General features: G+C 36.4%; 1 protein-coding gene across 13 annotated transcripts; it reads left to right on the top strand.

Moving 5' to 3' along the window:
* The first annotated feature begins 11,142 nt into the window (after positions 1-11,142).
* LOC109189918 (E3 ubiquitin-protein ligase Praja-2-like) lies at positions 11,143-14,582 on the top strand. 13 transcript variants are annotated; one of them, XM_019340551.1, is made up of 5 exons: positions 11,148-11,258; positions 11,550-11,617; positions 12,515-12,714; positions 12,787-12,918; positions 12,991-14,582. In XM_019340551.1, the coding sequence occupies exons 3-5, from the start codon at positions 12,515-12,517 to the stop codon at positions 14,303-14,305; spliced, it is 1,647 nt and encodes a 548-aa protein (XP_019196096.1). In that variant the 5' UTR covers positions 11,148-11,258; positions 11,550-11,617; the 3' UTR covers positions 14,306-14,582. The 13 variants fall into 13 exon arrangements, with proteins under 13 accessions (XP_019196085.1, XP_019196087.1, XP_019196086.1 ...); XM_019340549.1 differs by having other exon boundaries at positions 11,144-11,349; positions 11,542-11,617; positions 12,787-14,582; XM_019340547.1 differs by having other exon boundaries at positions 11,144-11,354; positions 11,545-11,617; positions 12,787-14,582.

Here is a 14,582-nt window from a genome sequence, read left to right as displayed (position 1 = left end):
ATTTATAATTAGTAAATGAATCTTAACCACTCTCAATCACGATTCATGGCATACAGTCCATACATGTTAGTACCCATTATATATAATTGAAGCCTGATTTCCAACATCTTCAGGCTGGTAAGATTTGTTTGTTGGTATTTTATCAGCCTCACAGTTAGTTACATTTGTTTCGATCTTATCGCCATGATGAATTCCCAGGGTTCCGGCAGCGTCCTATCACGGCAAGAAGGTTACGTCCCAGTAAAAACGGAGGAGCCACAAAACAGCACCCCAAGAGTCACCTTGGCCGCATTGGAGATCGGGCCACCGGAGGCCATAGAAACGCCGGAGGCGGATGACAGTGTCGAGATCGGGATTTACGCGCTGATCATGCTGGTCATGATTGGTTACTATCTGCCCAACCGCATGCAGCAGGAAAACGACCAATCGATCCGACACCAATTCAACGTGCAAAACGTCACGGCAACCTTAAACACATCGGCCATGGAATTCGTCGGAGACTGGAACGTTACCTTCCGGATCACGAACCGGAGCAACATGACGCGGTTGCTCTACCAGAAATTCGCCGTCAGCATTTCCTACGAAGACCATCTGCTCTCCATCGCGATGTTCCGAACAGGGTTCAACCAAGGAATCCAAAAGACGACGGTGGTTAACGTTTTTCCTTTCGTGAAGAGGGACGATGGTGGGAATTACTACGATTCCATTTCAACCTCGATCAGGAAGGGATGGGAAGCAAAGCTACCGTTGAACGTGACGGTGAAGTTGGTCGGAAGAGTTGGAGAGGCAGACGACGACGATGACAACTACGGAGAAAACCGCAATTACAACATATGCATCTTTTGTTTGGTGTCGTTAAATTATGATGAATCGCGTAGCAATAATTCGACACTGTTAAGTGGTCGGGGAGAAAAAGATTGTGACGTAGAAATTTGTGATTTTCCACTGTATACGTAAAAGGGATGCAATTAAAATATATCTTACGGAGGAGTACTCATACATGATTCATCTCAATGCAAGTTAATAAAAATTACATACATAGTTAATGGTGATTTTATTGACCACTGCAATAATCAAACGGCGAGCCAACACAGTCGAAAAATTAAGGCAGTGATGGCGGCAAAAACAATAATTCTCTTTATTGATTTGTGTATGCGTGAAAAGCTTAACCTTTTTCAAGGTATCTTAGCTTAGGTCTATTTATACAAGAAATAAAGGATCCAAATTAGGTAACTCTAACCTGCCATAAATACAATTGACCTTCTTTCCTAAATACAATTGATATGCTTTCCTTATAGCTTTCGTGTTTCCCGTCGCCTTCCGCAAGATCCGCTCAAATCTTTTCTGGATTTGGCCGTATCCTTTGCATTTGTCTGAGTCCTCCTTGGAGTCGGCAAGTCATCTCCCCTTTGGTAAACTGAATCGTTCAGTCGTCCTTTCGCTCCCACGCTTCCAAGTGCAACTCCTCTGAGCACTCGGCCACCTACCCTCTGTCAAGCGAGTCTTACTCAGCACTCCACCCGAGTATTTACCCCTGGGGCTTCGTTCCTCGACCACTCCTCTGACTACTGGCATCTCTCATCTGGTTCCTCGACGGGTTATCGCAACCACCTTATCGACTGCCCAAACAGGTAGGCTAATCCTATCAACCATCCCACCACCCGTCAGGCTGATTATATCTCCCATCCAGCCACCCGACAGGCTGACTCTATCTCCCATCAGGCCACCTGTCTAGCTTCTTAAATGTCTCGCTCGGTTGCCCCGAATGATTAAATCGACCATCCTTCCTCCCGTCAGGCTACGTTAGGTTGACCGATTCCATAGCTCTACCCGAACCGACCACCTGTCTTCATGTCTCTGCCAACATCCCAGGCCGTGCTCCACCGATCAACTAGATGGCAATCTGACTGGTATTTTACCCTCCACACTTGACTTACTCGCCGATTCCACGCCTTGTCCATTATGATATTTTAAAGTTGTTGATTCAAATTATATTATTTTCTTTAATTTCTAAGTTAAGTGGGTTATTGGATGTTACAATTTAGAGCATTGCATCTAGTTTGTGTTGGATTAGATGTGGCGATTTCACCCTTAGTTATTTTGAGACTTGAAATTTCAGTTATAAGTTCAATTATGCCATATTTGGTTTATGGATTTTTCTATCTTTAGTAATTCCATTTATAGTACGTTTTGATCCTTTAGTTATTTAAGGAAATTTTTGGTAGATGAATTTTGAGGGTACGGTGTTACAGTTGTGCTGCGCACCTTGCCCTGTAGGCCTAGGTGGAGATGTGCACACCAGGCCAATGATCGCGTCTTACTAACTCAGTGAAGGTGTATATGGGACGCCTGCTACTCCTTGCTGGCACGTACGAGAGATGTAGGCCACCTACCCTACTTTGTGGGCCCCATTTTTTTTTATGCACGCTAAGATGCGTACCTTGCCTTGTAGGCTCAGGTGGAGATGTGCACACAAGGCCGAGGATCACGTCTAACTAACCCGAGTGAAAGTGCGTACGGGCCGCCTACTACTTCTTGTTGACGACGTATGAGATGCGAGCCGCCTACCTTACCTTAACTTGCAAGCCCGAGACCATTTTTTTTCTCTCTTGAGCCGCTTACCCTACGTTGCGGGCCTAACAATGAAAATGAAAGGGGGTGAAGAACAATAAGAAAAAAATTTAATAAAAAGTATATATTGTTCTTATTACTTTCTCGGGCTACCTACAAGCCCACCAAGGTGATGTTATCTAGTCTAGGGTTGCCTACGTAGCTTGTGGGCCCTTTGATAGGGAATATACTCTGAGTATACCACTCTACACATTTTGTACATCTATTCGGTATCGAGTACTAGTCAAATGCTTATACAAAGGGCCCTAGCCCTTCATTAGAGGGGGGTCCTTTCCACTTCTCCTCTACATTCTCTCTACAACACTCTCTAAACAAATACACTCAATAAAATAAACTAATTGAGGGCCAATTTTCGATTCTTCATATACACTTTTACATACACAAGTTTGGACATTTTCCTTCTATTTTCATACGATAGTTTACGGATTTGCATACATGCCAGATCATTAACTCTATCATTAATATTTTGGTGAATACTTTCACATGAGAATTTACGACACACATCTCACAAACGCATGAAATATGTATGTGGACAAACTACCATTGCCAAATATCAACACACGCTTGCAAAATCTAGAGTTCATAGTACAACTAAGATTCTAGTCATATACACAACAAGACAAATCCATAACTTCCTACACCATAATCTCATTGCATAACACTGCTCTTTATGCTATCACCAGTAACCCAATTGCACATAACACTCTCTATGTGTGAACATCTCCTATATAGTCTTGCATTGATATACTTTAAAATAATTATTTAAAAATAAATATTGGGCATTATCACATTCGTGCAATGCACATAAAAAACTAATTCTTTAATAAAAGTTTCCCCCTAAAGCTAACTCATCCCTGAAATTTTATCAATTTCAAGCTTATGTAGATTATTTTATTATTTTTATTTTTTTATCATTTGGCGTGCAAGCTTTCTTTATCAGTCATTATTGTGTGGACCATGTCACAGATAACTGTGTGGACCATGACACAGACAACTATGTGGACCGGAAAATAAATACATTATTTGTGTATATAAAGTATATTATTTGAGTATTAAAAGTACATTATTTTGTATACTACCAAATAATATATATTCCATATACAAATAATGTACTTTTAGTTTATTAAATATGTACCTTTTATGATGAGAAAATATATTATTTGAATACTAAAATTACATTATTTTGTATAATGTACATTCAGTACATAAATAATATACTTTTAATATATTAAAAATGTACTTTTCTCATGGTCGTGTCCTTTCTTTATTTGAAATCTTGCAAAACTTACAAAAGGCTGCCACATGGCAGCATGCGTTTTGTACTTCCGTTTAAAAAATATTTTATTTCATTATTAATTTGTTATCTCTCTCTCTCTTTATATATATATATATATATATATATATATATATATATATATATATATATATATATCGCATTTATTGTATTCACATTACTTTATAAATTCATGTAATTTTAATTACAAATCAAATCAAATCAACATAATTATTAAATTAGTTAACATAACATGTCTATATCATTATTTTATAAAATATTACATATATTATATATTATATATTACATCTCTATCTCTTCACTTCTCTTCTCTATCTCTATATCTCTATATATATTAAAGCAAAATGATTAGGGAAAAATCTCTATCTCTTCTCTATCTCTATATATATTAAAGCAAAATGATTAGGGAAAATTTTTTCATAATCACAATCATCATAAATAATTAAATAAAGATAAAAAGAAAATCAAAGTGAATAATAATCAAAAAAAAATTTAGTGGATAGGAGAGTAATTCACAAAATTAATTTGAGTAATAATTGTTGATCTATAATTGAGAATTAACATTGCAATAATTATGTTATGTTTCTAACATTAATTGATTGGAGATAAATTTAAAATTCAGAATCAATATTTACATGAACATCTACACCTACTTCAACACTATAAATAAACTATTATCCACAAGACCACAACCAATGCTACAATTATGTTTGGTCGTGGCTGGAATTGGGAGGATGGTTGTGGCTAGAATATTTCTGGGAGTTTAGATCTCTTATAGAGCTTTATATATACCGTGCGATCTAGGGAAGATGAATCAAGAAATGCGCAGTAGAGATAAAGAAAAAGGTAAAGATAAAAATCATACCTTGCTTCTGAACCTAGGGCTTCAATTCTTGGAGCTGTTCTTTCTTGGAAGTAGAGGCAACTGTTAGTCATAGCTCATGAACGCGAAGAAGAAGAAACAGCTTACGTAAAAAGACTATTTTGCCCTCATGGATAAATTTTTTTAAAAGGTTTAAGTTTTTCCGGCCAATATTCACTGGTGATTTGGCCGGAAGGACCAAATATGCTAAAAAAAAGCATGTTAAAGGACTAAATTGTTAGTTTTAAAAGTCATGGAGCGAAATTAACACTCTCCTATAGTCATATATAGGACTAAAAGTTTGTAATTTGCTCATTGACTTACACTCCCGTGCGAATGGATTGCCAAGGAGCAAAATAGGAATGACTGTTGTCCGTCCACGTGTCCAGATCTAATGGATGAGAAACACTGATTTTTTTAAAAAATACGGTGACATTTTCGTAAATAATTGGACATCGAAGTGAAAGTAAAATGTATTACATGTGCAAGTAGTAGTTTCATATAGTGCACCTAAGTGCAAGTAAACACTACTACAAAAAACGGTTTTAACGTCACCATTATAACGTTGGTTTTTAGAAACTCCGACGTTAAATATTTAAAATTATTTTTTATTTTTTAAAAAATACATATGATGTCGGTTATAACAAATAACCGACGTCATATATAATCGAAATTAAAAAAAAAAAAAAGTAAAATAGTTACGACGTCGGCCGGCGTAAACTAGTTTAAAAAAATAAAATTTAAATAACATACGACATCGGCTAATTAATTAGCCGACGTCGTATGCTATTTAAATTTAAAAAAAAATTAATATTAAAATAAAATACGGCATCGTCTAATTAATTAGCTGACAGTCTGACGCTGTATACTGATTTAAAAAAATGAAATTTAAATAACATACGACGTCGGCTAATTAATTAGCCGACGTCGTATGCTATTTAAATAAAAAAAAATAAGTATTTAAGAAACATACGGCGTCGGCTATTTAAATAGCCGATGTCGTATACAGAATAAAAAAAATATAGGGTATACGACGTCGGGTAAGTATATAGCCGACGTCGTATATTCGTTAAAAACAAATAACCTAGTCTGAAGCGCAGCTACTATATGGCAATTCAAACAAAAAAAAAAAAATCACCTTTCATCTTCATCGCCTCACACCTCCTCACCGCCACAGCACCACACCGCCACGCCACCGTTTTTCGTCGCCAGCCGCCGCCGCCACAGATCGGACGCCGTTCGCATTTCTCTCCGACGCAGCAGCGATACAGATCGGATGCCACAGATCGGACGCCGATACAGCTCCGTCCTCGCTCGTGCCTCGCCGCCATAGATCGGACGCCGCCGTCCCTGCTCTCCGACGCCGCCGCCCCTGCTCTCCGTCCCCGCTCGTGCCTCGTCGCCGCCGCTGCTCTCCGTCCCCGCTCGTGCCTCGTCGCCGCCGCTGCTCTCCGTCCGGGTACGTAATATATATATATATATATATATATATATATATATATATATATATATATATATATATATATATATGTATGTATATATATATATATATATATATTTATTTATTTATTTATTTATTTATATGTAATATTTAATTAATATTTTATATTTTTTGAATTTTATAAATTATTATTTTATATATTTCAAAATTTTAGGAATAATTGTGTATATATTTTTAATTTTATAAGTTATTGGGTAAATTATGAATTGTTGTGTGTATATGTGGAATTTTATGAAATATTATTTATATATTTTTAATTTTTAGAAATTGTTATCTATAAATGAGATGGAGAGAGTAGTAGTTTAGTTATTTAGGTGAAGAACGATTGAGCTAAAGAATTTGACAATTTATTTTATGAGATGACTTATAAATTTTAGTTTTACCTAATTTGAGCTAAATAATTATGAGATGGCTTATAAATTGCCTTAGAATCTAATTACTAAATAAAATGGAAAAGATAAGTTCTTTGTGAAATAGAAATGGAATTGTGTTGATATTTGAAAATTTAGCATTTATTATATATATATATATATATATATATATATATATATATATATATATATATATATATATATATATATATTGAATTTTAAGAATTAGTGTAGTTGTTGTAGTAGTTTAGTTATTTAGGTGAAGAAAGATTGAGCTAAAGAATTTGACAATTTCTTTTATGAGATGATTTATAAATTTTAGTATTACCTAATTTGAGCTAAATAATTATGAAATGGCTTATAAATTGCCTTAGAACCTAATTACTAAATAAAATCGAAAAGATAAGCCCTTTGTGAAATAGAAATGGAATTGTGTTGATATTTGAAAATTTAGGATTTATTTTGTATATATATATATATATATATATATATATATATATATATATATATATATATATATATATATATATATGTTGAATTTTAAGAATTAGTGTAGTTGTTGTAGTAGTTATTATATAAAAATTTGTTAAAATAGTTTTAACAAATGTTTAACTAGGGTTATTATTATTTTAGATTGGCTTGTGATGGATAAAAGTTGGATGAAAGCTAATCGACTTAGTCAGGAATATCAAGATGGAGTTAGAAATTTTTTACAGTTTGCAAAGAATAACCTTCCGAATAGTAATAAGAGGTTCTTCTGTCCTTGTACAAAATGTTATAATCAGAAAATGTTAGGTGAAGAGGACATATATGATGATCTAATCGTTAATGGGATTAATCCATATTATACACAATGAATTTGGCACGGTGAAAGCGATGTTGCTACAACATCTAACATGTATGTTGACAATGAAGATGATGAGTCTGAAGATCGGTTTGATGAAATGTTTCGCGATGTTGGAAAAGAGTTTACCAATCGGTCAAATGAGTTAGATGAATTATTGAATGATTCAAAACAACCTTTATGGCCAGGGTGTAGTAAATATACCCGATTATCTGCTATATTAAAATTATACAACTTGAAAGCTGGGAATGGGTGGGGCGACAAGAGTTTTACTACTGCGTTACTTAAAATAGTAAATGATATGCTTCCAGATGGTAATGAACTTCCCAAGAGTACGTATGATGCCAAAAAGATGTTGTGTCTGTAGGAACCGTTGGTAGAAAACAAATAATAATCAAATAAAAAATTGACTATTATTTTCTGGAAAGAAGGGAAGAAGAATTTGAAGAAAATTGGCTAGTGTTTGGTGTTGGGGTTTTGCAAGAGTCAAGTGTGCACTCTTTCCTTAAAACCTTATTTGACACCTCCCGTAGATGCTAGGAGCGTTGTGGCCTAGGCTTCCCAGGATAAAACTTGCTATGATCCAATGTTTGAGCATTCAAACAAAGGATCCGGCGAGCAAGACAATGGCTATGAACACAGTATAGCTAAAGAAAGAGTAGAAGCAGAGATTTTTTGAAGCTGGAAAAGTATACTTTCGTGCTGTGTAAAGCTGTGTGTAAAACTCTACTGCCTCTACCCTCTCTTATATAGGGTTGAAGGAGCCAATAGCCTTTATTATGGCAATTAAAAATGACATTAAAGCTGCCTTCCAACAGCTAGCCACTACCTGGGAATTGAAAAAGACAATTAATTCCGTAACAGATGAATTCAATCCCCTCAACAGTCAGAACTTTCGGGTTCTTGACCGTTAGCGTACAGGGTTCGGTCGCACCACAACCTCTCGTGCTCTCGGTTCGGCATAACTTAGCCCGCAAGGCCAGCCCCAGGTGCCGGCGCACACGAGCTCAGGCTTGATTACGGGTTCTTGACCGTTAGCGTACAGGGTTCGGTCGCACCACAACCTCTCGTGCTCTCGGTTCGGCATAACTTAGCCCGCAAGGCCAGCCCCAGGTGCCGGCGCACACGAGCTCGGGCTTGAATCAAGCCTTTTTCAATCTCTGCTAGTTGGAATTTGATTTGCAACCCCCCCCCCCCCCCCCCCCCCCGCGCGAGAGAGCCTCTATGCTATACAATTCTACAAGTTTCAAAAGAGCTCTTGTATATAAGGGGGGAAAATCTTTATTCCAAAGCAATGTGGGACAAAAGCTCACTTTTTCCCTTCATTTTCCAACTCAAATGGGTCTACTTTGAGAATCAATATCTCATTCACCCATTATCCGTTTTGAGCGTACAATATATCGATCTCTTCGTCTCACTACGAAGAATCCGAATCCACTTTAACCCGACCCAAATCGGAAGTGGACCCCACTGATAATTGTACCACAAAATAGCCACTTAACATGCCATTTTATGCCATTTTTAGCTATTTTTTCCAACAGTGTCCCATGGGTATGAGATACAAAAAGATACATGTTTGCCCTAACGATATCATTAAACTAGTGATGTCAAGTATTTATATATATTTTATGTCTTATATTAATAGGTGTATGACTGCAACAAACATGATGAGTGGAAAGAAACAAAATCGTTCACCAAAATGGACTATATGTTCGGTAAGTACTTCATTCACTTTGTAAAACATGCAAACTTATTGCTTTTTATTAATTTATTTTAATATTATTGTAATTCAAATGTAGTGTGCTATACAAAAAGGAACCACCGAATGTGGTTATTATGTGATGAAGTTCATGTTGGAAATTGTTTCCAACAATCTAACGAAAGGAATGGATAAGGCAAGTAATTTAATAATATATCTTTTTTCTTCAAATGTTTAAAAATACTTGCTTATTTATTATTTTTATTTCTTTTGAACTTTGTAGGCTTTGGAAAGACAAGGAAGATTGCCCTACAATAAACAAGAGATTGATGAAGTTAGAGACAAATGGTGTAAGTTTCTTATTGATGAATGGGTTAATAAAATGCTTCTTAGTTGATACTTTACGTTTAAAATTAGTTTATGTTTATTGGCTTGATGTTTAGTAGTTTTGTTGAATTGTGTTACTTATATTAGTTTTATGTTTAGTAGCTTGAATTAGTTTAATGAATTATGTTCTTTATATTAGTTTCATGTTTAATAGTTTGAATTAGTTTAATGAATTAGTTGATATTGAATGTTAAGTTGCTAGCTGCACAGGATCTGAAAATTGATACAGGTTGGTGTCGAAACCATAAAACAATTATAATATAAAAAAAATGTATATATACGACGTCGAATATTTACTAAATATCCGACGTCGTATTATTTTAAAAAAATAATAATAATAACATACGACGTCGGCTTTTAGGGTAAAGCCGATGTCGTATAGTTTTTAAAAATTAAATTAATTAACATACGACGTCGACTTTTCCTAAAAGCCGACGTCGTATGTTAATTATTTTAAAAAATAATAATAATAAATACTATATGACGTCGGGTTTTACCTAAAAGCCGACGTCGTATGTTAATTATTTTTTAAAAAAAATAAATAAATACTATACGACGTCGGCTTTACCGTAAAAGCCGACGTCGTATCATTTACTTACTACGTCTCTAAAGTCGACGTCGAAAGATAACCGACGTTAAATGAGGGTATTTTAACCGACGTTAAAACCGTTTTCTGTAGTAGTGAAAATGTATTACAAGTACATGTAAAATGTATTATAGGTGCAAGTAAAATTTACACTGATCATCAAAACTAAGTGAACCTGACGTTATAACTAGGTGCACATATAGTTATAAGTAGTTGCACCTAGGTGCAGGAATGTTTGCGGGCGATTTCACGGGTACTAACTACCCGTTGAACTCCCCGCAAGAACAAAAGCGATGCAGACAGCACGAACTCAGATCAATGAATTGAATGTTAACAAGACAAAATTATATGCACTTATAGGTGAAAGTAGGTGCACATGTAAGTGATTTTACAGGTAATTTTTACTTGCAAAGGTGCACCAACTACTTGCACATATAACACATTTACATGCACCAAAGTTCGAGTTATTTACAAAAATACCACCGCGATTTTTAAAAATTATATCTGATTCGTTGATCTGGACACGTAAATGATGCTGATCTATTCGCATTTCCTTCCTGAGCACTTATTCGCACAGGAGTGCGACCCTTTGCTCATTTGTTAAATTAATAATAATCCGTACATCACACGTGACACTTACTAGTTATATTACTGTAATATAATATAAAGTGGAAATATATTTTAAAGTGAAAAAGTATGGTAAGAAATTTAAGGATGTAAAAATATATTGAAAGAATTATAAATTTAATGATGTGTAATTAAGACTCATTTAAAAATAATAAGAGAATATTACAAGATTAAAGATAGTCTAATAGATTAGGCGAACCCGGTTGTAGATGCTTATACCCAGTTACCCGTTGTTAACCGCACTGTTTAAACAAATGAAGCGTCAAGGACTCGAGGGGTAGCGTCTAGCGTGGTGCCGTGGCGTGGGGTGAGTAGAAAAAGGCTTAAAAATAGAGAAAGGGCAAAAAGAAAAAGCAAAGAAAAAGCCAAAGCGCTCTTCATCATTCCACCATCTCTTATCATTTACCTCCCAACTACCCGAAGTCGTCTGCTGAAGTCTGGCGACGAGTCTGTTGGGTGAGAATTACGATTTGACTCACTCTCCCTCATCTCCTTATCTTGCTGCATTCCATTCTCAGACCCTCCCTTCTCTCAATTTCTATTATTTCAGTTGATGAACCCTAATCTAGTTTTTCGGGGTGTAATTTTCGAATTAGTCCTTTCTGGGTTTGTTTTTTAATTCTCTGTTATTCGTCTTTTACGATAAAGTTGAATTCTTTGGTGCATTTATTCTGGGAAGTTATAATTTTACTGATTGAGCGCTCATTTGTGTTGTTTTTTATTGTTTGTCTTTGCTGTGTAATTCAGGACATTGATTCCAGGGTTGTTTGCTTATAAGTATCCTTTTTACGATCGGGCACGCGCTTGATTCTCAGGTGGCTTTCTGATTAAGATCTCTTCATCACTGTTCCAGTTCCTCTTGATATTTTTCTGTACAGAGAACGATGAGAACGATTCACACTTGTTGGTTAGATTCTATTGTTTTTGTCTTTAGTGCTGTGTTGAAGGGGTGGTTGTAACTTGGCCTTGGCAATGTACTACTTAGTACTGTCTAACTTCTGAGTGAGCTAAGAAGCTCTTATTTAGGAGTAATTAACTTTTAGTTCTCATAACACAATATAGTAGAGAATATATATATATATATATATATATAGATAGATAGATAGCCATGACAACGTAGGAATGTACTTATGTATTGCCTTTAATCATATGAAATTTGGCTCCATGATAACCAAGGATAAGCATAGTTTGTCTAAACTCATACTTTCTGCAAATCTTTATTTTTAGCTATGTATTTTAATTTAGTGCCTATTGCCAGTTTCGATTTAGTTACATACTTACATGTCTGGTTATTATATAAAAATGAATATGATTTTAGGTAAGGGCCTCAGCTCATTAGGTAGCACTGCCTATTTTATTGATGAACACATACATGTTAACAAGATTTATAGAGGTCAATCACCAAAAGATTCTGTGCTATGAAATATCTAAAACTTTGTTCTTCATTTGCATCAGCAACTTTATTTCGCCATCTTTTGCTTTATTTATAAGAAACATGTTTGAACATATCCCACTTTCAGTATGATATGGAGTATATTTTACCTGCGAATTTGGCTTCTTTTCTCGTCCTGAATGTCTTTAATTTGCTATTGCTTGCTTTATTTGTATAAAATTAATAACCATATTTTCAAAATGTTATATTTTTGCAAATATGGGTTGCATTTGTTAACATTGGTTCTCCTATCATTTACTTGCCCCTATTTCTGTTCCAGATGAATTCCAATTCAGAAGATACTTCTGGCACTCTTACATCCTGTGTTTTATGTCTGAGAATCCTGACATCTGACAATGATGCCAGTGATGTTGACTCTATAAATCTGTGTAGTGATTGTAAGTTCTTGCTCCTAGAAGATCTTGATTCCCCTATACGAGATGTGTATCGTTGGAGGACATCTGGGTTAAGAAGAACAAGGTATAATAGCAGATCTGAGTCCATTGAGAATCTTTTTTCACAACAGTTCTCACGTATGATTAATTTGGCAAGGCAAAACCAGGATAACAATTTGGAGCATGATGATCATTCTTTTGATGGAGATGCTAGTGCAAGGTCATGGCGGCTAACAAGTTCTCGCAGCACTCCCAGTGGACCTAGGAGGTGGAGGTTAACAAGAACAAGGTATAATAGCAGTTCTGAGTCCATTGAGAATCTTTTTTCACAACAGTTCTCACATTTGATTAATTTGGCAAGGCAAAACCAGGACAATAATTTAGAGCATGATGATCATTCTGTCAATGAAAATGCTAGCACAAGGTCATGGCAGCAAACAAATTCCCGCACCACTCCCAATGGATCTAGGAGATGGAGAGTGCCTTCTGATACTGAAAGCGATGTAATTGATTCTGTCTTTTCGGAGAGTGAATCAAATCTCAGCTTCAGTGGCTATAGGGTTATGCATAGTGAAAATGAAACCGTTTCCTATAGTGCCTATGGAGGGAGCTCTACTGCTTCTGTTGATGGTAGTAGCTTTCTTGGCATTGGAAATTCGGCAGATGAAGGAAGTGATCTTGACACTGATACTGATATTGACCCGATGCGTGCTGGTATGTACCCTTGGGACTCGGATCAAGAAGAGGATGACAATGAATGGCAAGAGGCTGATAGTGAGGAAAACACAGTTGGTGTTCTTGGCGGTAGATCTCTGCAAAGGTCAGTAACATTGCATGAGAGCACTTGGGGAAGACTGGGCATTCTTTCTGCAGAATTTGAGGGTACAATTGATTCGAGAATTCAGGAGAGGATTCGAGCACAAATCGCTGGCATCTCTAATGATCTCGAGGAATTGGAGCTACACGCTAATTTTGTGGATGCAGACTATCTAGATGCCCGAGGGCTTGATGAATTGGTCGAGCATCTTGCTGAAACTGATGGTTTTAGAAGAGGAGCACCACCTGCAGCAGTCTCCGTTGTAAACAGTTTGCCACGTATAGTTATTAAAGATCACAAGCAGCTTGATGACTTGGCTTGTGCAGTATGCAAAGATTCTCTATTTGTAGGAACTGTTGTAAACCAACTTCCTTGTTCTCATGTTTATCACCCTTCATGTATCTTGCCATGGTTAAGTTCAAGGAACACCTGTCCCCTTTGCCGATATGAGCTTCCAACCGATGATCAAGATTACGAGGACAGAAAACTGAGGAATGGAAACGAGTTTGCGATTCGTGAAACTCAGCAGCACGACATGAACGAGGGCAGTTCCTCAGACGATACTGAAGCAATGGAACCTCGTGAATTTGGTCGTGGAAGAACAGAGCAAGGGGAAGTCACGAGTATGAGTGGATCCAGCACCCAAACTGCCCGGGGGAGATGGTTTTTTCTAGCTGCTGCAGCACCCGTTATTAGTGTTGTCGGTATTGCCATTGCGTTGTGGTTTGGCAACCCATTGACAGAGCAGAGTAGGTCAAGCATCCTTCGAGCATTGTGTCCTCACAGAGAGCCTTCAAATCATGCTCCCCATTCACAAAGAGTGAACAACCGAGAAAGGAGATGGTGGTCTCCGTTTTAGCGTCCTCTATAATAGCTCAGTTCATACTCCGAATTTGATTACTCCAAGTCACCCATCTGTTTTAGGCAAATCCACGAAGTTTGGCCTCCTTTTTTTGCGTGTTGCCCTTTCCACTTTTCCAGTAAGTCCAGGTATTGGGTTGTGTTGTGTTATGTGTTGATTGCATAGGCAAATTTAAGGCATAAGTGAAGGCAACTGTTGTTGATTTTCTGACATGTATTGATTTCTGATCACATTAATAACAATGTCAGCTGGCTATTTTGGTGAGAAAAAAAAA

This window comes from Ipomoea nil, unplaced genomic scaffold (genome assembly GCF_001879475.1).
Source record: "Ipomoea nil cultivar Tokyo-kokei standard unplaced genomic scaffold, Asagao_1.1 scaffold1568, whole genome shotgun sequence".
NCBI classification, from domain to species: domain Eukaryota; kingdom Viridiplantae; phylum Streptophyta; class Magnoliopsida; order Solanales; family Convolvulaceae; genus Ipomoea; species Ipomoea nil.
This window is presented reverse-complemented; position numbering and strand designations above follow the sequence as displayed.